At 46.1% G+C, this 25,695-nt stretch overlaps 1 protein-coding gene across 1 annotated transcript in view; it reads right to left on the reverse strand.

Annotated features, from left to right (window-relative positions):
- HIGD1B (HIG1 hypoxia inducible domain family member 1B) overlaps nucleotides 1-25,695 on the reverse strand; it is a 162,020-nt gene that overhangs the window by 49,482 nt on the left and 86,843 nt on the right. The window contains exon 2 of the mRNA XM_078641390.1: nucleotides 1,615-1,749. Within this exon, the coding sequence (XP_078497516.1) occupies nucleotides 1,615-1,749 (135 nt within the window). The remainder of the gene's footprint in view (nucleotides 1-1,614; nucleotides 1,750-25,695) is intronic.

Genomic DNA, 25,695 nt, shown 5'->3' on the forward strand with positions numbered 1-25,695 from the left:
TTCGACACCAGATTGCAAAACTCTCAAAAACAACAACTTTATTGTATGATTAATTAAAATCCTTTACAAAAGCGGGAGAAAGTGCAAGATAGAAAAGGTTAAAAATACGATACATAAAATCTAAATAAAACAAGAAGAGGTTAAAATGCAAAGGTACTATAAAGCAACTGTACATAAGTAACTTTGTACCAAAAAAAGGTCTGTTTAGAAACAACCCATGTAGAAAATGACATGCGGGGGTACGCAAGTTGCGGAGGGCATCCTGTTCCTAGTAAGAGTTAGTAGTTTTAAAAGTGCTATGCTAAGTAGTTGCATGAGCCAGTAGTCCTTGAAACATGATTTATTCAACTGTCCCTTCTCTGGCCGATCGTAAGAACATTCCAGCAGCCACATAAAACTTCCCAATTAGTGCCAGCTTCGTCTGGACTATGGTGGTGTAAATGTGCCTTAAGGCCTCCTTGCAAGTTCTTACGCCGTGATGTATGAACATGGTTCTTAAATACATGCGCCTTGGGGTCAGCAAAGCTGGGCAGCAGCAAATGACATTCCGCAGATTCTGTGTGGTGTTGGCACAGACAACAACTGGACCCACTTGATGACCAGTTTTTCCAGTGGGCTCTATAGTCTTTTATTGGCAAAGTTAAGAGCCTCACCCTCATGACATTTTGTTGGTCTTGCCTTCCAAGACCTGCTTTTAAATAGGGCTGACATGTAGTAGTTTCATGTGAATTAATAAGGCCTTCTGCGCCCAGAACTGGTCTGATCCATTCAAGGTCTTGTTGCCTCGAGATGTTCTTGCCACACTTTTTTATCAGGTTCTTTAGACTAAACTTTGATAATGATATATCTGTTGAGAATTCGGTTGATAGTCCCAGTTTTTTTTGGCCATAAAGAAATACCTCGCCCAGCGACTATTGTTATCTGTAAAGACCACCTGTAGCGCAGCCCTGATTATGCATTGATCACATTATGTTGGAATTTGACTATGTCTTTTTTGCATTCCATGTCCATTGCTGTGATGTTGAACTTTATTCGGATCAGTGAACGCCTGATCGTGTAAGGGAGCTTGAAGACTTTTCTATATGCCATTGTGTATAGGCCCTCCAATTTTTTGGTCAACAGACATTCAAATCTCAGAAGGATTCTTTGTTTTATACCTATGGAACTGCAAAAGTTGTTACTCAAGATCTGATTTTAGCCTACTTGGTTTATGGAAAGGCAGTGTATACATGTTAATTCCTTCATTTGTGTCCATTGCCAGAGAAGGTTTTGTATTTATTTGTGGATTTGTATGTAGGCTGGTTTTTTTGCCTTTACTTTCTTCTGTTTTTTTCCCATTGCTCAAGTTTTCGTTACTTTTTACTTTTCTCTCTCGTAGCTTCTGAGTTGCCCTTTCTCTGTCTTTCTGTTTTTCTAAGCGTCACTTTTCTATCACTATCCCTCACATTATTTGAATGACTACTGCATGGCCTTCTTCTGCCACGATAAGCACTTCATGCCTACAAGGCTTTTGTTCTAATCCGCAGGACTAGTGATTGAGGGGATTGGCTTTATAGTAGAGGGGGCTCATGGTATGTTATGCCTTCATCACCCCTCAATATTGCGCTTACTTACCTACAGCTGTGGCTCCTACTACACAGGCCTGCGCTGCGACGCGGGTGTGGATCAGATGGACGGACATCTTGATGCTCCCTCTGGCCTTCAGTCGGTAAAGTCCATAGGCAGCGACAACAGCAAACCCAGCAATACCTGTATTGAAATAACAAGAATGCTTTTTAGAGTATACCCGGAAGCCTTGAACACCACAGCAAAATGCAAGCACAAGGACTGCTGGTGAAAATCTGCAGGGGCTTGTTACATTAGGGTAACACCATTGGAAGTTTGTGGTATGACAAAAAATGTATAATTAAGGTTTTGCTCCAAGTGTATAACCTGTTGATTTAAAAAAATATATATATATCTGGTTAACGTACAGACGGATGAAATAAATGAAACATTCTGCTCTTAGAATGAAATACATTTTCACACCGTCTGCAGAGCTTCCTGCCCCTCTTTTACCGGTTGATTACTGCTTCCAGGCTTTGAAGAGGTGACAGCCTCTCTCCAGATGGCGTTAAAAGCTTTATTACAGCTCCTGAAGGATTGCAGCACGTGTTTATGGCTTTTTAGCCGTGCACTGTGCCTTGATTTCAGGAGCACAGAGGGAACTATACATATTTTGTGAAAGAGCCGCAATCAATCATTTTAGCATAGGTCTCATGTTACATTCAAACAAATAACAGCGAAAAAACAACGGTGGATATATAAAGCACTTCCTACCCAGGTGACAACTACAAATAAATACCTTTTTACCTGGTAAATATGTTTTCCATTTATTATAACTGTTGAAGAAAATGTATGTTTATATGACAGTGTTCTCAAACCATAGATTATTTCAAAGAGCAGTCAAACTTTATTCAAATATTTTTAGTGTTTTATAGTTTGCTACCATGTCACCTTTGCCACACCGTCTAACATAATATAGTCAGGGACGTATCTTGGTCAGTTTTGGGGGCAGGTGGGAGGGTGAGCGTCAGATATTTCGACAATAATGCTGGTATATAATGTTTCAATACATTATAGGACAAGCAGGGTGCCTGAGAGGGGCCTAAGGGCCAGTGGAAAGGGAGAGGAATGTGGACTGGTAGGCTTGCTTAGAGACACAACACAATATTTTGTAAAATAACCAATATTTCAGGCGTGCAACTCCCATTGGGCTCAAAGGGCTTGAGCCATCCCCCTCGTGTGAGACAGCTTATCCAGTATTAGGGGTGTCTTTCATAGATTCACATGCCTGAATCATTCCCCGTCGTCGAGACGGGAGCCTCCGGTATATAGAAAAGTAATGTCCTATAGACATACATAAAGAAAAATAGGCCTAAGGGCCTCACCTTAGTAGCCTATCCTTGTCCTTATGCAAAAAGGACCAAACTCTTAGAGCCAGCCAATCAGCTATCACCTCCCTCTAGAACCTTCCCTGCAGGAGCCTCAGTCTCTCAGATTTTCTACCGCACGTTGTGCTAAGGGAGTCTCCTCTGAGCTCTGCTCAGATTCTGTGTTTTTTCACTTCATTAAATGACTTTGTTGTCAAGGATTCTTTTCTACTATGGATTATCTTCAAATACATTCTCTAAAGACCGTCTGGTAAGGAGAAGAAAAGATTTTTTAAGAGCCTGTGCAACTTGTTTCTAGAGGTTGCTCTGCTTTGATCCTCACACGGACTGCATTTACTTTCTATACCACAGGCCAAAGACTGCAAGGTATGTCTCACTTTCTCAAGTAAGTTTTTGAGAGGTCGTGAAGGGCGATTTTTAATATGGTGTCAAACACTAAGACCAGAAAGGAGGTTTTTCATTTTCTCCAGTGTCCGTGATGAGGCGTTATCCTCAACGTCTAGGAGACCTCAGAAGAGAATCTCCTCAGACTCATTCCTCAGGGGAAAATCCTGAGAAGGCCCTCAAAAAGATCACCCATGGGTCTTCTGGGCGCAGTTCTTAAAAATCTCCTCACTCTGTGGTAAAGGAGAGTACAGGACTTGCTTTTGGGAGAAAAATCATGTAAAAAAGACGACTTCTGAGCCGTCAAAATCACCTCCTCTGGTCATAAGACCCTTCAGGAAGGCGTCTTCTATACCTCCTGAGGTAAAGACTAAGAAGCCAACATCGTCAACAGGATCGTCGACGAAAAAATCATCATCATTGCCTATTACAGCCTCTTCGTCTACGATGGCCTCGTCTACGATGGCCTCGTCTACGATGGCTCGTCTACGATGGCCTCGTCTACGATGGCTCGTCTACGATGGCCTCGCCTACGATGGCTCGTCTACGATGGCCTCGTCTACGATGGCTCGTCTACGATGGCTCGTCTACGGCGGCTCGTCTACGACGGCCCGTCTACGACGGCTCGTCTACGACGGCTCGTCTACGATGGCTCGTCGACGATGACTCGTCGACGATGACTCGTCGACGACGGCCCCATCTACGACGGCCTCATCTATGATGGACTCTTCTACGCCTCCTCTACGATGGCCTCGTCTACGATGGCCTCGTCTACGATGGCCTCGTCTACGATGGCTCGTCTACGATGGCCCGTCGACGATGACTCGTCGACGATGGCTCGTCTACGGCGGCTCGTCTACGGCGGCTCGTCTACGACGGCTCGTCGACGATGGCTCGTCGACGATGGCTCGTCTACGACGGCTCATCTACAATGGCTCATCTATGACGGCCTGTTTACGGCGTCGGCGATGACCTCGTCTACGATGGCCTCGTCTATGATGGCCTCATCTATGATGGCTTGTCTATGATGGCCTCATCTACGATGGCTTGTCTATGATGGCCTCATCAACGATAGCTTGTCTATGATGGCCTCATCTACGATGGCTTGTCTACGATGGCTCGTCTACGACTGCGTCGTCGACGACTGCCTCGTCTATGACTGCTCGTCTACGACGGCCTGTCTATGGCGTCGACGATGGCCTCGTCCTACGCTCGTCTACGATGGCCTGTCTATGGCTACGATGGCCTCGTCTACGATGGCCTCATCTACGACGGCTCGTCTTCGATGGCTCATCTACGACGGCATCGTCATCGACGGCCTTGTCTATGACTGCTCGTCTACGACGGCCTGTCTACGGTGTCGACGATGGCCTAGTCTACCATGGCCTCGTCTACCATGGCCTCGTCTACCATGGCCTCGTCTACCATGGCCTCGTCTACCATGGCCTCTTCTACGATGGCCTCGTCTACGATGGCCTCGTCTACGATGGCCTCGTCTACGATGGCCTCATCTACGATGGCCTCATCTACGATGGCTCGTCGTCGACGGCCTCGTCTACAACGGATCGTCTATGGCATCGCCTACGGCGGCCTTGTCTATGACTGCTCGTCTACGACGGCATAGTCTATGACGCCGATCTTGTCGACGGACTCGTCGACGAGGGAAATTCTGACAATTCTGGAATCTAATAATGAGGTAGAGAGGGCTGCTCAACCTTTTAAGATCTCAATGGTCTCTCAAGAACAGGTCTGCTTCTTGTATGACTTCACAGAACCTCTCAAGAAGGCAGTAAGGTCAATACCGATTATCGATTGCTTATAGTCAGAGGGGTAAGGTTAATGCAGAACCCCTCCTCTGTATCACCAGTGATCCCTCAGTTGGATAAGAAGTATAGGGCGCCAGATACAGCGCCGGCGTGTTTAACAGGACATACTAAGCCGGACTCCGTGGTGACACAGGCGGCCCAGAAGACCTCCAGGAATCCTTCGGCCCCTCTGTCGCTTCCTCCTGATAAGGAGGTAAGAAGAGTGGACAACATTGGGAACAGGTTTTCCTCAATATCGGCAATGACGGTAAAGGCCGCGAACGCCCTAGCACTCTTGGGACGTTATAATAAGCAATTGTGGGCACACATAGCCCCATAGCTGTCGGAATTGCCAGGTTCATCCACTGAGGTAATAAAGAGGATTCTGCTAGATGGTGAAGCATCGGCGTCAGAAACTATAGACTGCGCGATGGATATCGCTATGACAGGGTTCTGCCAGTTGGCTGGAGCAGCAGTCTTGCGGCTCCAAGGAAGGCTAAAGGCAACCTCTTTCCGTCCTGAGGTGCAAACACAGATTTTGGACATGCCATATGTTAACCAGTTACTATTTGGAACAAAAAATTGACGAAGCTGACCCTGCAAGAGCTTTGGGCACTCTTCAGTATAAGGATCAGTCCTTTAGTAGAATGGAGGAAGAGGACAGTCTTCCTACAGAGGAAATTATTAATACAAGTCTTCCTGCCGTTCGGGCCAGAGTAGACCGCAATACCAACGGCGCCAACAACAGCAAAACAAGCACTCCTCTTTTGGGAGGTCGTCCTTTCAAGGTAAAGGACAGCGGACATAACAAAAATCTACGGCTGCTTCTATGAGAAATCTCGATTATGCTGCAGAAAGGAGCAATAGAGAGAGTACCTCCATCTCAGAAGGGAAAAGGGTTTTATTCCTGCTTCTTTTGATCCAGAAAAAAGACAAGAAGTGGAAACCAATCTTGGACCTTAGGGCCCTCAACAAATTCCTAAGAAGCAGTTGTTTCGCTTGGTAAAGATCCAGGAGGTCTTGCGACTACTGTAACAGCAGGATTTTAGGGCGTCCCTGGACATACAGGACGCTTACTTCCATATCCCAATTCACAGGAATCACAAAAAGGTACTTGCGATTTGCAGTAGCGGGCAGACACTTGCAGTTTCGCGTTCTGCCCTTCGGGCTCAAGTCTGCACCGCGCATATTCACGAAATGTCGTACCCCGGTGGCGGCATATCTCAGACAGTGCCCTCACCAAGTCTTTCCGTATCTGAATGACTGGCAGGTCAGGGCTCCATCCTTAGAAGACACGTCCAGGCCTTCCAACGCCTGTTTAAAGCTTTTCGATTGCTTGGGTCTCACCCTCAATCAGGAAAAATCGGTCCTACAACCTTCTCAGTGCATCAGTTTCCTAGGTGCAACCCTGGACACACGGTCAGCAAAAGCTTTCCCATCCAGAGAGAGGATGAACAAGCCCCTTGCACTAGCTGCTATAGTAGCCACGAAGAAAGTCTTGACAGTCCGTCTCTTCAAATCCCTCCTGGGGATGATGTCAGCGTGTATCCTCCTGATTCCTCACTGTCGACTACGAATGAGGAATCTACAGGAGGTGCTCTCGAAGCGGTGGGTCCAATACACAGGGTCATTCGACGACCACATAAAAGTGAATCCTCAAATGCTCGGAGACCTGCAATGGTGGATGTAATCTCAAAACCTGTCTCAAGGCTTGTCATTCCTGCTTCCGGCTGCTCCTCATGTTGTCACAACAGGCGCCTCCTTGGAAGGCTGGGGAGTTTTTCTGCAAGAGCTACAGATAAGCGGGTAGTGGTCTCCTATGGAGAAGAAAATACATATCAATCTGCTTGAACTGCGGGCGGTCTTCCTGGCCCTTCAAGCTTTCCTGCCAAGAATAAAACATTCCCTGGTGCTCATCCGGCCAGACAACACCACGACTAAGCACTACCTCAACAAAGAGGGAGAGACAAGCTCTCTGACACACTCTCGCGAGTTGCAAAAAAAAAAAAAAATAATAATAATCTGGAATTGGCTCACACTCCACAATATAACCCTAAGAGCGGAATATGTCCCAGGCATGGAAATGTGCTCACCGACGTGTTGAGCAGGCAGAAAACATCGTCACACGAGTTCGAATTAGATCAACAAATTATCGACCAGATCTTCTCCAGATGGGGCACGCCGCACATCGATCTATTTTTGACGACAATGAACGCCAAATGCCCACACTTCGCAAGTTGGCATCCCCAGTCAGGGTCTCTAGGGAATGCATCTTCCATCGCATGGCGCAACGTCGTTGCGTACGCCTTTCCGCCATTCCCCATGCTTCCCAGAGTCCTCAGCAAAATTTAGGTGGAGCCTTGTACTCTAATTTTAATAGCCACAACTTGGCCGAGGCGGCATTGGTTCACGGAGCTCCACCGTCTATCCCTGGAGCCGCCGGTCCACCTGCGGCAGTATCTATCTCTGCTTACAATGAACAACAATAAAGTGCACCATCCGGATCTGAAGTCTCTCAGGTTCGTCGCCTGGCTCCTGAGTTCAGAGAGTTCCACAATCTGAATATTCCACAAGACTGCAGACATTCTTGCCAGAGCAAGGGCGGATAGCACGACCAAGACGTATTCCCTGAAATGGAAGCGCTTTTGTGTTTGGTGTGCAGATCACGGAATTCGGCCTTTCTCCACATCACCGGAGCAAATATTAACTTATCTATTACATCTGGCACAGTCGGGCCTAGCCCACTCCTCCATTAAAGTACACTTAGCAGCAATATCTCGTTATAAAGAACTTCAACGAGTCCATCGCTCTGGTCAAGCGGGTTGATTAAGCAATTTCTAAAACGATTATACAGATCTTTCCCGCCAGTAAGGATGTTGCCACCTACCTGGCATCTCCATGTGGTTCTTAACCAGCTCATTAAACATCCGTTCAAACCAGTACACTGAGCTGACCTAAAGTATGCCTCGTGGAAATCAGCACTCCTCCTGACGCTCACATCTGCAAGGGGGGTCAGTGAGCTACAGGTGTTTTCAATCCAGCATCTTTTTCTACTATTTAATAACGACAGAGTAATCCTGAGAACCAATCCTAGGTTTATCTCAAAAGTCCCGTCGGACTTCCACCTTAATGAACCGGTGGCTCTACGTTCCTTCTTTGCAAACCCTACCACTGCAGCAGAAAGAACATTACACTCCTTAGACCTCAAACGGTGTATAAAGTTTTACTTGGACAAGACGAAAGGCTTCAGGAAGTCTTCACAACTTTTTGTGGCCTACAGTAGACCAAGGCTTGGTCTACCTCTAACAAAACAGAGTATATCTAGGTGGATCTCTTCAGCGATAGCATTCTGCCATGACAAGGCCGGCCGGCCGGCCGGCCGTTGAATGCCACGGTTCATGCACATTCCACAAGAGCAATGTCCACATCAGCAGCGCTGTTCGCTGGAGTGCCGATTCTGGACATATGCAGAGCAGCGACGGGGAAGTCACCGCATACGTTCGCCAGGCACTACTGCCTGGATGTTGAGCTTCTGCAGGACGCAGCAGTGGGTCAGGCAGTGCTTCGACATCTATTCCAGTGAGGTGAGCCTTCCTACATCCCGCCATCCTGGTATGCACATCTCTTCTATTTGGTTATGTTGATGTATCCTAATGCTTACAGTCGCATGATACTAAGTGTGTTATATCACTGATTATATGGCATCATTGCTTCAAAGATGTGCATAGTGTATTGCTAACTACTCTGATTCAGGCATGTGAATCTATGAAAGACACCCCTAATACTGGATAAGAAATGCGTTACTTACCTGTAACAGCAGTTATCCAGTATTGGTGTCTTTCATAGATTCACATGCAACCCTCCCGCCTCCCCTGGAAGGGGTCACTTTCTCTCTACCTGCATTACGCCTACCTAGCTTGGTGCGTACGAAAATCTGAGAGACTGAGGCTCCTGCAGGGAAGGTTCTAGAGGGAGGTGATAGCTGATTGGCTGGCTCTAAGAGTTTGGTCCTTTTTGCATAAGGACAAGGATAGGCTACTAAGGTGAGGCCCTTAGGCCTATTTTTCTTTATGTATGTCTATAGGACATTACTTTTCTATATACCGGAGGCTCCCGTCTCGACGACGGGGAATGATTCAGGCATGTGAATCTATGAAAGACACCAATACTGGATAACTGCTGTTACAGGTAAGTAACGCATTTCTTCCCGAGCTGCCGCACCCGAGTACTGCACAGGTCTTTAAAAGACCATTTATTTGTTAACACGGCTTTGTTGTGTTTTCACGCCTTCTTAGTGGTGTTAGTGATGGTTAGTAGTGTTAGCACTGATGCATGGCCATCAACATTGATGTGATGAGCCTTGGCACTGAGGGCACTGGAATAATCTCACATTAGGAAGTTTGAGACTGAAACTTCCAACTCTGATATCAGCACCAAAGTTATGTGAGAATACTGTGACATCACGCCTACCGAGGTCAGCAACTCTTTGTTCAGCCCAACACCAAGGAAGACGAAAACCAAACATATCACTAAATACGGGACACTGCATAGATTGGAGTAAGAAAAGAGAGACAGACAAGGAGTAAAGAGAAAGCCGTAGGTAGAAGGACTACAAACAACCATGCCTCGGGCAGAGGGAAAGGAAGGGCAGTGACTGAAGTGAATATTGAGTCATCCTTAAGGGGCCTAAATTAAGAGAGGGCAGGAAGTGACTTCAGGGCCTAGTCCTGAAGTCCATCCTCCTTCACTAGAACCTCTCGGTGAGAAGTCTTAAAAGAACCAGCTCCCTAAGGGCGAATATGACCTGGAATAGAACTCGTACCCGACTGATCCACAGGAGGACACCATTCAAGCCAGTGAAATCAGGATTCATGCAATCAATATGTGACTACCAAATGTCCTTTCATACTTTCCATATTTCATTTTCATTAGAAAATACAGTGATCGACATGCGCCCATGAGAAGAATATCTTCAGAGTTTGGTTGGTGAGTGAAGGCACAATACAAATGAAGGAGGTTTTCTGTTCTACGTTGAGCTGGAATGAGACATCACTTGCACCGCCATTGTTACAAAATGTTTGGAAGAAGGTTCTGTTTCTGCTTTATTCACCAGATTCTGTGACCACCACACTCCTTCAAAAGTACAAATCTCCAATCTGACTTATGTGCCTCCTTTCTATGGTTAATGAGAGACAGTAGCCAAAATCAATCAATCAATCAATCATTTGTAGAATGCACTACTCACCAGTGAAGGTCTCAAGGCACTAAGAGGGGGGGGGAAGCTGCTTCTACTCGAACAGCCAGGTCTTGAGAAGTCTCCTGAAGGTCAGAAGGTCCTGGGTCTGTCGCAGGTGGATGGAAAGGGTGTTCCATGTTTTGGCGGCGAGGTAGGAGAATGATCTGCTGCCGGTGGTCGTTAGGTAGATGCGTTGAATGGTGACGAGAGCAAGGTCAGTGGAGAGAAGCTGGCGGTTTGAGGTGTAGAATGTGAGTCGCTTGTTGAGGTATGTTGGTCCGGCGTTGTGGAGTGATTTGTGAACATGGGTGAGGAGCTTGAAGGTGATCCTCTTGTTGACGGGGAGCCAGTGCAGGTCTCTCAGGTGGGCAGTGATGTGGCTGCGGCGGGGGATGTCGAGGATGAGGCGTGCAGAGGCGTTCTGTATGCGTTGAAGTCTATTCTGGAGTTTGGCCGTGGATCCCAAGTAGAGGGCGTTGCCGTAGTTAGCCTGCTGCTGACGAGTGCCAGGGTGACCGTCCTTCTGGTTCCAGTGGGGATCCGTCTGTAGATCTTGTGAAGCATGCGGAGGGTGTTGAAGCAGGAGGAGGAGACGGCGTTGACTTGTTGGGTCATTGATAGTGATGAGTCCAGGATGAACCCCAGGTTGCGTGCATGATCGATGGGTGTCGGTGCAACTCCCAGCGTGGCCGGCCACCAGGAGTCGTCCCAGGCGGAGGGGGTAGAGCCGAGGATGAGGATCTCCGTCTTGTCCGAGTTCAGTTTCAGGCAACTGTTCTTCATCCATTCGCCGACAGCCTTCATTCCTTTGTGGAGGTTGGTTTTGGCAGTGGCGGGGTCCTTGATGAGAGAGAGGATCAGCTGGGTGTCGTCGGTGTATGAGATGATGTTGAGGTTGTGCGATCGGACAATATTGGCGAGCGGTGCCATGTAGACGTTACAGAGGGTCGGGCTGAGGGATGATCCTTGGGGTACACCGCAGGCGATCTTAGTGGCTTCGGATCGGAATGGAGGGAGGCGGACTCTCTGGGTTCTGCCAGTGAGGAAGGAGGTGATCCAGTCCAGGGCTTTGTCGCAGATCCCTGCGTCGTGGAGGCGTGTGCGTAGGGTGTGGTGGCAGAGGGTGTCGAAGGCGGCCAAGAGGTCTAGGAGGATGAGGGCCACAGTTTCACCATTGTCCAGCAGGGCCCTGATGTTCTCGGTGGTGATGATGAGGGCAGTTTAGGTGCTGTGGTTGCTGCGGAATCCGGATTGATGGTGTTGTCGTTATTGACGTGGTTCCAAGAAAGCAGGCGGCCGGTGTGGCTGGGGGGCGTTGAGTCTGAGGTGTCGGCGGCTGTAGGGGGGTCTGGGTGTTGAAGTGGTTGTCGATGTCTGCTATCTTGTGGTGGAAGAAAGAGGCTAGAGAGTCGCAGAGGTCTTGTGACGGTGGCATGTCGTTGTAGCTGGAGCTGGGGTTGGCAAGTTCCTTCACGATGTTGAAGAGCTCTTTGCTGTTGTGCGCGTTGTTGTTGATGCGATCCTTGAAGGAGGTCCTTTTGGCGGTTCGAATGAGTTGGTGGTGCTTGCGGTTGGCGTTCTTGAGGGCTACATGGTTGTCTGGTGTCTGTTTACGGTGCCACTTCTTCTCGAGTCTTCGGCAAGTCTGCTTGGATGCCTGGAGGTCTGTGGTGAACCAGATGGCCCTTCTGTCTGTGCGTCTGTTTGAGGGTTTCTTGATCGGTGCGAGAGTGTTGGCGCAGTCGTTGATCCATTGCCTAAAGTTGCGGGCGGCTGTGTCGGTGGGGTCGGTTGGTGGGACTTGGGCGAGGGTGGTGATTAGCTGGTCTTCGGTGACCTTGTTCGAGCTGCGCTGGGGGATTCGTTGCAGGTGGTTGTGCTTCGCGTGTTTCTCGAAGGAGAAGCGGATGCAGCGGTGGTCGGTCCAGTGGAGTTCGGTGGTGTGGCTGAAGGTGACGTGGTTGCTGGCTGAAAAGATGGGGTCGAGCGTGTGTCCGGCGGAGTGGGTGTCGCGACGAGCTGTTTGATTCAGAGGTTGTCGTGCAGGGTGGTGGAGTTGCTGTCGCTGGCGTTCTTGAGGTGGAAGTTCAGGTCTCCAAGGTGGATGTAGTCTGTGGATGCAAGGGCGCAGTGCTGACGACGTCGGTGATGGAGTCGCTGAACTGTGGCCGGGTTCCGGGGGTTCCTCTGAGGGTGGTGTTGGGATTGATGTGGATCTGGAAGTGTAGGTGTTCTGCAGTGCTGAGGGTGTCTTCGGTGCTGGTCGAAATTCTGAGGGAATTCCTGTGGACGATGATGATTCCTCCTCCTGGTCTGTTGGTGCAGTCCCTGCGGGTGATCTTGTAGTCGTCCGGGATGGCTATGGCGATGTCGGGCGCCGAAGATGGGTTCATCCAGGTCTCCGTCAGGAAGGCGACGTCTGGGGAAGATGAGTCGAGTAGGGACCAGAGTTCGATGGGGTGCTTGAGGACAGAGCAAGTGTTGAGTAGTGTGCACCTGAGATGGTTGCGACCTGCCCTGGTGGGAGGGGCAGGACGTGCAGGTGTTCGGTGGCTGGTGAAGCTGCAGTTTCGGCAGGAGAAGGGTCAGTGGGTGAGCTTCTGGGTGGCCTGGAAGCAGGTGGATAATTGTCCGGCGTTGAGTTCGTGAAGGATTTTGGCGTCGTAGTGGCATCGGGTGTCGTGGCGCTCGCGGGGGCCAGGGGGTCTGGTGCTGGGCGCGTTCCAGGCGCGGATGGGCGCAGACAAGCTTGCCTTAGGCGTGCCAGCAGCCGCCATTAAGATGGGGAGGTGGGAGGGAGGAGCAGCTGGGAGGTGGGTGCGGGAATGAATGGGCAAGCGAGGGGGGCGGGCCGCAGGGGACGCAGCGACGGGAAGGGGAAGTGGAAGTGGTAGGAAAGGCCAAAAATGCAAAAGAGAGAGTTACAGAGAGAAAAAAATAGCAGATAGGCAGATAGAGTAGAAAAACAGCAGACAAGCGTAAAACAGGAAATTAGGAAAAAAAACAGAAGGTGACACAGAGTACTGACGGCACAAAATCGCGGCAGCAGCGAGAGCGGAGCTGTGCGGCGTGGGGAGCGACCTGCCTGAAATGATCATTTCCTTTCCAATGACAGACAAAGGTGTAGATGTTGGAGGACAGTACATTGACCTCCATGTGGGCAACATCCACTTCAGTCACACTACGCAACACCTCTGGACGGACCACCACTGCGTCCACTTCTTCTTCACAAAACCCACCGCACACAAGCCTACACCACGACCCTGCTCAGTAACTGGAGCAAGATCACTGAGGAGCACCTCAACTCCATCCTCAGCCGCACCCCTCCACCCACCACGACCGATGCCAACTTTGCTGCCAACAAACTCCACAGATGGATCGCCGACTGGGCAAACACGCTCGCCCCCCTCCAGAACTCCAACAGACAAGGCACCATGAAAGCTACCTGTTTCACCACGGGCCTCCGAGAATCCAAGCCCACGAGCCGATGACTCAAAAAAGCACGGAGGAACAGCTAAACCTCTGACCCTTGGTCCATTCCGTTTCCAAACCCTGAGACTAACTAAGGGGGTGCCCCAGGGCTCTTGTCTGAGCCCAACTTTGTTTAATATCTAGGTGACCCCCCTTGCCAAGGTTATTAGGGAGTACGGTTGCACTACTTTTTCTTATGCTGAAGATACCCAATTACTCCTGTCCTTTGATAAGGACTCTGAGTCTATTGATCAGCATTTTACTAAGGGCATGTTCGCTATATCAGAGTGGATGACAAACCACTGTCTGCAACTAATTGCGTCCAAAACAGAAATTTTGCTGTTTGGGTCAGCCCAGATTTTCAGGTTCTCTAAGTGGTGGCCTGCAACATTGGATTCTGCCCCCACTCCTACCTTGGTGGCAAAAACCCTGGGAGTACGCTTAGATGTATTGTTATCCATGAAGGACCTAGTGATGACTACGGCAGGGACTTGCTACTATACACTAAGCCTTTTGCCCAGAGTGTTCCGATGGCTGCCTCTCTCTGTGCGAAAAACCCTGATTCAGGCTTTGATCATTGGCCGCTTAGACTATTGTAATGAGCTGCTGGCATTTGAAAATGAGTCCCTACTAACCAGACTGCAGATTGTACAAATTGTTGCGGCTTGCCTGGCCCTAAAAAAAAACACCTTGCAACTCTTCAGGACCATTCCTACAACAACTTCACTAGCTCCCCATCCACCTGAGAATTAATTTTAAGCTTTGCTGTCTCACCCATAAAACTTTATATGGTGCGAGCCCCAGCTACCTGTCAGACAAATTTAAAATCTACTGTCTGAATAGCCATCTTAGATCGGAAGGTAAAGGGTTGCTGGTGGTCTCCGGATTTAAAAAGTTTAGAACCGGAGGCAAAACCGTTGTCCATCTAGCCTCAAAATTTTGGAACACCTTGCCCGAGGACCTGCACAAATGCTCCAATCTACTCTGCTTCAGGAAACTCCTGAAAACAGCATTATTCAGAGCTTAAGCCTGTCTGCCCATGCCTATCTGACTTACCTGTGTCTATAGCGCTGAGATACCCTTTCGGGGGTGATTCCTGCGCTTTACAAATCCCTATACAAATACAAATACAAGCACACACTGCCTACAGGACCGCCATGACAGTATAAACCATCAACTCATCAGATCCACGAAGAGGAACTGCATCCAGGAAAGAATCCTCTCCAACCTCCGCAACTCAAAGGAACTCTTCAACATCATGCAAGAATTCACCAAGCCCCCAGCAAAATCTCTAATGTCCCTCCCTCCCAGGACCTCCGCAAAAATGTGGCTCCTTCTTCCGTCACAAGATCAGGACTCTCTACGAAAAGTTCGACAAACAGAACCAAGGTACCAACACACCGGCCAACAGCAACGTCACCCAGCCAACCATCACCGCCTGGACTCTTGTCACCATGGATGATACAGCAAAGACCATGAAGAGCAAGCACTCCAAAGCTCCCACCGACCCCTACCCGCTGCATATCTTCCACAGGGCTACCTCCGCCATAGCACCTGCACTACAACCCGCAATCAACTGCACCCTCAAAACAGGCACATTCCCCGAGGCGCAGAAGTCAATCCCCTCCTCAAGAAGCTCTCTGCAGACTCAATGGACCTCAAGAACTATAGGCCCATCTCTATCCTCTCCTTCGCTGCCAAAGTCCGAGAGAAGATCGTCAACAACCAGCTCACAAACTTTAATCCAACTTGATCTTCAACACTTCTCAATCCGTATTCCGCAGCAACCACAGCACAGAGACCACCCTCCTAGCCGTCATGGATGACATCTGCACTATCCTCAACCAAGACCACATGTCAGCCCTCATCCTAATAGACCTCTCAGCAGCCTTCAACACCGTCTCCCACCGCACACTAGCCGCCAGACTCCATGACGCCGGCATACAGGGAACTGGATCCGCTCCTTCCTCGCCGGCCGAACTCAAAGAATCAGACTTCCTCTCCGAACCCACAGAGATCAGATGCAGAGTACCCCAAGCATCCTCCCTCAGCCCCATGCTCTTCAACATCTACATGGCCCCACTCGCAACCATTGTCAGAAAACACGGACTCAGCATAGTATCCTATGCTGACGACACCAAGCTCATCCTCTCTCTCACGAAGGAACCAGACATCTCCAGATGAGGTATTATATATGGGAGGTAAATCTGATTGGAACTTAGAAGAGGGTAAATGTGTCAAACAGCTCCTTGCTCTCCCCCCATCAACAATGATACAGGATGTTTGAGTGGAATGTCACCTTACAGCCTGGAATTTTTTGGGTATGCAAGCAGCATTGAATTTGTGTCAGAGAATGAATGGACAGGGGCCCTCTAAAATAGCAAAATTCTGTAAAAAAGAAATAGAGGCTAGCAAACTAAATTGGGCGTCCCAAGCTAGAATTAGGCTAGATAAGTTGTGTGTAAAACTATCCCTAGAACCATACCAATGGAGATTGGGGCAGCATATTACCAAGTCTGTGTTGCGTGGTAATATTAATTCGAAGGCCAGAGAGGAAGATTTGGGTTATTTGAGTAGTAAATCGTAGTCTAGGTTATTGATAAACGGGTGGACCAATGATCAAATATTCCCCTATATCAAGGCCATGCCTAACCCAACACGTAGAAATATAATCTTGAAATTTAGAGTTGGCCTGAACCCGTGCAACACAGATTGGAAGATAAAATCCGCTATGATGAATGAACAAGGCTTTTGCACATGTGGATTACAAGTGAAATGCAACGGCCCACATATTCTGTTAGACTGCTTGTGGTTCTTAGAAGAGCGGAAAATATTTTTGAAACCTCTTTTTATTGTCTATAAAATCTTTAGTAGGGATCAAGAGCTTAGCTTGCTGCTAAATATGAGATTTTTAAATGTGACATGTGCAATGGGCAGATTTTTAATTGCTATACAGGAGTCATTGAAGGAATTGGTTATATAATTTAAAAGGGGCGGGGCAGACATGTGATGCCACCAATATTCGGGGATTCCCCGGGCCCTTGTTATTTAGGCTGGATGTACAAATGCATACCTAATGTATAGGTGACTCCTTCCCCTTATCAATGATGAACTAGATACAGTCTAAGGTTTGGTCGAGTTCCTTTTGTCGATTTTATCAGGATTTTATAGTGTTTTATACTGTTTTTACGGTTACAGGGTCTGTACAAATCAGATTTTAATTGTATGTATTGCAGCATTTTCTTTTTATGGCTATATATGCCAAATAACAATATAATAAACAAACAAACAAAGGGGGAACAAACAGAAAAAAAACTGGTGATTGGTTGCTGTCACTTTGCTCAATGCAAGTCATCTCCCATTATGCTTTAGAATGGGAAGAAATGTTATCAAAAGAATTGTTGCTGGACAACTCGTCGTTAGTGCCTGAATAATCTGCCTCTGCAACCATCAGCCCTTCGTGAAAACTTAAAGGCTCATCTCAGGCTTCTGGGAGAGGAGGTTCGAACACTACAGTGCAAAGGCCCATCAAAGTAGGACAGCTTCACAAAAAGAAATCAAGGAAAATACTTAAGGAACTTCCAGAGTGGAAAAAAGAGCGCAGCAAGTCATGAACGTGAGGATCGGCATCAAGTTTGTAAGGAAGCAGTCCTTCAGGACATTTAGCGTATACTTTTTAGTTCCCTCAATTTTTTTTCAAAATTATGATACATAAAGATTGGACTGTGGTGGAAAGTCCAATAGACGTAAGAGCGTGTCCTTTTCTTAAAATGAGACAGTCCAAAAGACTGTGTGAGATTGGTTCCCTATAATCAGGGCGCTGAAGTTATGCGATTCTGCTGCACTTATCCCATAATTATGGATCTGCCGCATATGCCACATAATCCATTTTATGCTGCATAATCTGCAGATTTCAACAAAAAATAAGTGTTTTTTCTTGCTCAAATGGATCGATAGTTACTAAAAGCATTGCAACATATGCGCAGGTAGTGGAAGGCCCATCGCAAAAGTTAACTGGTCATCTTTCAGTTGCTTCTTTCTGGATTTGGCTGTTAAAGTGTTACCATTGAGGGGAAATATTTGCCCCCACAGTACTACCATGTGTAAAAATGACAAAATAATGAAGCAAAACTACAAAAAAAAATGCCACGTTATGCTGCATAATTTCCCTTTAATGCGGCATAATTTGGTGCTACTCTGTGGCATTATTTGGTGCTCCCCCCCACATAATTTCAGTGGCCCTGCCTATAATTAATTAAATAATGTGAGAAAGAAACAGCATTGTTTTTCTACAAAATGTTGCAGCATTAAAAGTTTAGGCACAATACTTAAATACATTACTTTAAGCACATTTAGCCTTAGCCAAAATACTTCACATTTAATTAAAATCCATACAAGTTTTATTAATTAAAGTTTGTTATCATTTAAATAGGCACACCTTGTAGAGGAAAGCTTCATGTCTATGAACATAAAAGTTTCAAACATTCTTTACCCACCAACCCCAAACTGCAATAAAAGTAACCCTGGGCGGAGTTCACGGAGTTGCGCTATGCGAAACTCCGCGAAATGGTAATAGAACTCTGCCACACTATGCAGATCTCCGCGAGTGGCGGAGTTTGATAGAAAAATGCTGTTCGCGGTGATTGCACAGTGCTGGATGCTTGTCCGCACTGTGCGATCATCGCAAACGACACCATGCGCAGCGCAGGCTTTCCTTTTCTGCCGCTTGAGTAGATTTTTACTCGATCAGCAGCTTTCTCAACGCGCACAGGCAGTTTCTCAACGCTAGCAGTCACAAGTATACGCGGCCACTCGCAATGAGAAACCTAACCGCGTTGAGAAATCTCGCTAGGAGGTTTATTTTCCACGCTCGCTCTCGCCAACTTGATGTTGACGATCGCAAATGAGGAAAAATCAAGCCGGGAAGTTGATTTTCCTCGCTCACGTGCCAACTTGGCGTTGGTGAATGCGAGCGAGGAAAAAAACTCTGCTACGCTGTGCGAAGCGGAGTTTTTTGGAACTCCGCGTAACGCTGAGTGCGGAAAACTTTGCAAACTCCGCAAGCAGAGCGGAGTTCACCGCCCAGGCCTAAATAAAAGCCACAATACCCTCAGCATGTTTTCCTCAACTTTATGCACTATGCAATTCTTGACTCAGAATTGTCTATGGAAGTACAATTAGGAAAATCATCACAGTTTTCGCTACCAAAGGTCGTTTTTCCATAGGATTTTATTGTATACTGTTCTTTTCGATTGCAATGCAAATGGATCCTCTGATCTGAAAGTGTAAACTTCTAATATAGTCTCCACAGTAATGATCTTTCTGCAAACTTTTTTAATGCAAATATTTTTACATTCCTATTTACAACAATCATCAATAATTCCTATGGTTCAAGGTGGAACATTTCAATCAAAAATGGAAAGGCCTTCCTTCTGATTTACTATTGGTGCCCATGGGCTTTACGAAGCGCCTTGCACCGGCGGAGGCATATGTGACAGGCAGGGATTACATATTTACTCCTTTCAAGATGGCTGTCTTACAAAGGGGCTGGAACATCTGTCCCGAGGTCCTGGTTATCTAGACCTAATTTCTTGCTGGAGAACAGTAGAGCTAAATCAATTTTCAGGAGACATCTAACGACAGAAGACAATCACAGCAACAAAATGTGTGTCTTTCCAGGGATTTATGCTGTCTTGTAGCGTCAATAGTTTTAGACATGAGATTCCAGACATCAGCTCTCCCTGAAAGCCAGTACCCACAAAGAAACTCAGAGTGAGATAGCATATGCTCTAAGCAAGCAAGGATGATAGTCATACGAATTAGTTCCACATCAGGAGTTTGTAGATAATATGTTGAACTTGTGAGTACCCACACAGAGACTTGCTTGAATTCTACAAAAACAGTTTCTACTTCACCTGCAGGTATCTGGAGACAGAATCTCTAGGTGAGGGCTTTTCCATCAACTGGAGCTGGTAGGTCCTTTTGAAATTCCAGCTCTGTTTCTCTTGGACTGGTAGGTTTCAAAATTACAGATGCACTTGTGTTAGATTATCCTGACAGCCCGCAAGTTATAAGAAAGACTTGATATGAGGTCCTACTACAGTTGCCATTCCAGCATTATTATCCTCGCTGCATGCATCTCAAAGTCCTCTGCTAGTGCTTGGGAAGGTGTTACATCTCAGTCTTGATTCACCCATTGACAAAACATTTCCTGAGTTCCTCTAGGTTAGACATCTCAGTCTGTCGTAGGATGCATAGGTGTACTTGCCCACTCAAGAGGGGGCTCTAAAAAAGAGGTCCTTTGTCATAAATATTTATTGTTCATTGTATTTTAAAAATGTGGTGTTGGGGGCTCGGGTATCATCATGCATCGACAACCAAGAGTTCATTTAACACTCATCACTACACAAGAATAAACCGGCAGGTCAAGGATTTCCTGAAAGCAGTGTTAACAATGTTCCAGCTGATCAAGCCCACAGCTCCCTTAAGACAATGATGTGTGGTTGTTATAAGGCCAGTGTTTTTCTCTTTTAACCAAGACATTCTGCGGATCTCAAATATCTCACCTAGAAAATGTATCATCTGTTGCCCACTCCCTTGACAAGAGTCCTAATTAACAGAAGAATATACTGTTTCATGTGAATAAAGTTACTTTACAAACTCAACTGAGATTCACACATAACGTGGTGCCAGATTTCATTTTAATCAGTCAAAACGTGAAGCAGAGAGCACTACACGTGCTCACAGTTCAGAGGGATCTTAGCTATTACATTGAAATGATCAGGTCTCTTAAGTCAACTATCTAGCCATTCTTTGCCTATAGTATGCATAGACGGAACATGAAATTGTGATACTACCAGATGGCTGGTAGAATGCATTACAACTACATACCAAAAGGCAAAGATGTAGGTACCCAAATTAACATTATTTACCCAAATGCAGTACAACTGCATATCAAAAAGGAAAGATGCAGGTGCACAAAAATAGACATAACTTTACATTTAATTAAAATGAATATGGGAGACCGTATTGGCCACCAACTTGCCATAGCTACCAGACAGCAGAGGGAGAGTGTATTGGTCACCAACTTGCCATTACTACCAGACAACAGATAACCGCCAACTCTATCACTACACTAAATATAGATAACGTAGGAACGTCCGACCCTAGGAAAATAGAGGAAGCCTTTAAGAAATATTACGTGGAACTTTACTCGGAAGAAATCGAAGGAACTCATTTGGACATACAGAAGAAAATTAGAGACTACTTAGCAAGCATTCCCATTAGTGAACTTAAATCGAATGAACGTGAGGCAATAGAAAGCCCTCCAACGTGGGGTGAGATCTTAACAGCACTTTCTTGTCTTCCGGACGGTAAAGCCGCCGGTACTGACAATATACCCGTAGAATTCTAGAAGGTCTTTTCACCGCATTTAAAAGAATTATTCACTGAGATGGTGAGGTCCATCTTTGAAGGCGCCAAACCTCCAGACTCCTGGTCATCAGCCAAAATAGTCATCTTTCCTAAAAAAGACAAATCACCGTTAAAAATGTCATCATACCGACCCGTAACCCTAATCAACACTGATTCAAAAATCTTTTCATAAATCATCACTACCAGACCCGCTACTAACATCGAGTCTTTAGTTTCAAAATGGCAACATGGTTTTATACCCAAAATAGGCACCACCTAGCACATCCGCCGCACGATCACTTTATTCGTTGCCACAGAGGTGTCAGGAGACCCGATCTCGCTAATTCTCTTAGATGCAGAAAAGGCATTTGATCGGGTCTCCTGGCAAAGTCTATGGGCTATCATGCGGCGGATCGGCTTTGGTCCTAAAATAGTCCAGGCAGTTCAGGCACTCTATCAAAATCCTACGGCTAAAATTGTTAATAATGGCCAGTTGACAGAACAAATTAAGAACACAAAAGGGACGAGACAGGGGTGCCCTTGTTCACCCCTGTTATTCGCAATGTATATTGACCCCTTGATAAAAAGAATAGAGCTAAACCCTTATATTTTACCAGTCAGCAGGTTCGACATGGACACAAAAATTATGGCCTATGCAGACGACCTTGCTATAATAACTCCCGAGCCTGAGACTGCCATTAGGGCATTAGAATTAGAAGCACAGGAATTTGGCTTAATCTCAGGCTACGCCCTGAACAAATCAAAAACGCAGATAGTGGTAAATGGGAAATTAGCTGGGTAGATAGTAGGATAACTGAAAAGGCGATATATTTAGGAGTCTGCATAGTCTCTGATGTGGACAAGTTAGTATACGAAAATTTGCCTCCTCTTGCTACAACAATGGAAAAATCACTCCGGAAAATTGATAACTTGCACCTAACCTTAGTAGGAAGATGCAACGTTTTAAAGATGACATATTTTCCCAAGCTACTGTATTTTTTTCGGACTATCCCACTCAATTTTAGCAACCACTCACTTGCCATATTTGAGCGCATTTTTTCTCGGTTCATCTGGTCATACGCGCAGCCGAGGAGAGCATTCAATCTCCTCTCCCTTCCAAGGGAAATGGGAGGCTGGGCTCTTCCTAATCTAAAACTATATTATTGGGCCTCAGCACTGTAATATTCCTGTGAACTACTACAAGAAGACCGTGTACTAAGCCCTTCAGGACTGCCTTCTCCTTATCTTTCCCTCTTGGGGGAGAACGTAAGGGGCTGCTTGTGACGTCAACTGGAACTTGGTTATTATAGGCAAGTCCGATTCAAGACTTTGCTCAGTGCTTACCGAGTCTTTAACAATGTCCGCAAGATCTTTGGAATATCTAAATTAAACCACTACACCCCGGTCAGACACAATGATAATCTGCCACAGATATTTCAAAACATATATCTACGACAATGGTATCAAGCAGGGATTGGCAAACTAGGGGACTTCTTTAGCTCCGGCCATATTCGAACATTTCAAGATCTGCAAACCTGCTGCAAACTGGGCAATAATCAGATTTTCCAATATCAGGCCATTACGAGCTATCTAAAACATAAAACCGGCAGGTCTTCCGGCTTCACCACGGTTGGACTCATTGACAAATTAATAAACCCTAACCTGCCAAGGATAGGAAGTATCTATTCCATTTTGAATGAACAACGGCCAGATGACTTGAATAAAACTGACATTAAATGGCAACTCAAGTCAAATGCCCCGCCGAATGCTCTCCTCTCTGCTTTAAGTCTAGCACAAATATACCTTCTATCCTCGAAACTACATGCACAATTTTATAAAACCACGTTTTTTTTGTATATAACACCCAGCAGAGTTGCTAAATGGACATCAGGCTCTGGGGCAAATTGTCCGCGCTGTGCTACCTACAGTGCGGACACTGTACATATGTTTGCCACATGTCCTAAACTTCAACCACTAATCCAAGATGTACAAAACTTTTTGAGCAAGATTCTTTTGCTAGATATTCAACTTACACCTTGTAATATCTTGCTAGGGCTATATGACCGAGTAGACCCGAAAGCCGTTGGGGCATTAATCTTCGTTGCAATGACTATCTTACGGATATGTATAGCTACCTATTGGAAAGACCTGAATCCTCCATCTTTTGGGCAATGGCAAGCGAGGCTACTCGCCACATACAGGTTGGAATGGGCAATTTACGCCAAAAAAGGTCAGAGGGCAAAGAAAAGGGGAATGATAGTTTGGGATCCTATGGCCAATTGGATTGAGGCTATGAACTACTAGGACTGGAAATATTCTGGCCATGCCCTCCTGTGCTCTCCCATCCGATCCCCTTCTACCTTTACTTCCTCCTCCCTAGCGACTCACTTCTCACTCATGTTGCCTAGCTTTGCTTTTTCTTCCTATCAGAATTGACCCGCTCTCAGGCTATTTGTTTTGGGTTTAATAATCATTGTCATGCTAGAACTGTACTTCTGAACATGCACCTAAATGTATATATGTACTTTTTTCCTTCTTTTTTTGCTGTTTTCCACGGACCAGGGGTGTGTGGGGGGGGAGGGGGAGGGATTGTCTCGGAAGTAGCAAACATTGAATTTGTAAAGTGTCGGTTAAAAATAAAAAGATTAAAACAATTAAAAAATAATAATAATTAAAATGAATACAAGTGTAAGTAATTATTTAGCTTCCCAGATTCAAAGGAAGCCAGAATCCCAACTTCATGACTACCACACCCTTGTTTGAAATTGGCAAGGGAGCTTCATTGAAATCCTCTTATGGTGTTATAGAAGCATCACCCACCTCACAGGAATCTATAAAATATGAAATGCCAGAGAAAACTAAATGACTTACAAGTACGAATAGTTCTCCAGCACTAGTATATTTTATAGACTCACAAGCAACCCACCCTGCCTCCTGGAACCTTGTGCATAGAAGGTGTCTGGTGTTTGAGCCAGTATAGGAAGACAGCTAATCCAATGATGGGTCTTAATTGATGGCTTTTCGGGTTTTCTATATTTTGTACAATAGTAGTCCCTCCTTGCTGAGGGTAGTATTGAAATCGAATTTGGATCTATAAGATGTGTGTAAGAAAGTGGGTTATTAATTGGGCTGAAAGTGAGTCCTCCGCAAGGAATAAGTCCACCACCTTGTCATTGTAAAACACAGTTTCAATAATTTAAAACTGGACTCAATTCCCGGCAGGTATGGCAAAGAGACGCCAAGCACTAGGAAAATGCGAAAAGTATCTAGCAGCAACAAAGTAATTAAGAAATCATAAAACAGCACAATAAAAATCCGAAAAACAATTTATAAAAATGGAGAAAAATTTGATGAGCAAAATTACACGAAAACAGCAAAAATCTAATAAGGAAACCTGAGATATGAATGTAAAAGGACGTCTTTCTTTATTGATTGGTTAAAAAAACCATTTACAATTGCAACATGACAAGAAAATTTGTAAAAATGAATCTGATAAAATGAGTTTAAAACAGTTAATTTAAAATAACTTGGGATTCAGGGGGCCAATGAGTTCTAGTAGTGTTCCGGTACAGTACTTAAATCTGGATTATTTGTAGACTGGTTCTGATATTGTGTCTGTTAACACCACCGTCTGCTATAATGAGGAAACTTTGGGTTGGAGAGTGGCTTCGAGGGATTTTATCGCTTTATGGACAAATTTTGAAAGCCCAATGTTTAGCTTGACGTTGTCAGGGTCGAGAGCGGCCATTATTGCCTGGCGGCAAGATCGAACTTCCAACTGGATACATTGGCCTCGCAACAGTGACCGTCTGGCTGTGAGCAGTGCAGGGCATGCACAGACGATATGTTCAATTGATTCTGAATGGTAGCCGCACAATCTGCATTTCGTGCAACTACTCGGCCGCCGCCATTCCGGGAGGTTCTTCAGAAAGGGCCATTCTCCCATCCTCAGGGCTAAAATCTTGCGTTTCCAATAAAGTGCGTATGTGCTTGACAAGTAGAGCGGCGGAACACCCACTTTAAGATTGGCGATTACAGCCCAGGCATGTCTCCTCTTTGAAAGGATCGCCCTGTCAGAGTGGAAGGACCACAATCTAACAGATTTTTTGATAGCAGACTTTAGCACCGGGACAGATGGATTTATGTCCCAGAGATCTTTTGCGCCTAATAGCTGTAGGCTGTGGTCCAGGAGTTGCCGATGCTTGTAGCTGGTCTGTTTATGCTGTATTTCCTGCCAGAGTCGGGCCTTCAAGGAACCCACCTCGGCATGGCGCAGACTATGGCACAGTTTGATGAATGCACCTGCCTCCACTCCATGCTGGTCTTGGAGACCCAATTCAAGTCTCACTTGAGCTGGCGAGGCAGATTTTGGCAACCCAAATGCTCTTTTGAAGATTTTTGTTATTAACTTGTTTAATAGAGTACTGGTTGCGCCTTTGGTGATTTCGTGGCC

The sequence above is a fragment of the Lissotriton helveticus genome, chromosome 5_1, assembly GCF_964261635.1.
Source record: "Lissotriton helveticus chromosome 5_1, aLisHel1.1, whole genome shotgun sequence".
NCBI lineage: Eukaryota > Metazoa > Chordata > Amphibia > Caudata > Salamandridae > Lissotriton > Lissotriton helveticus.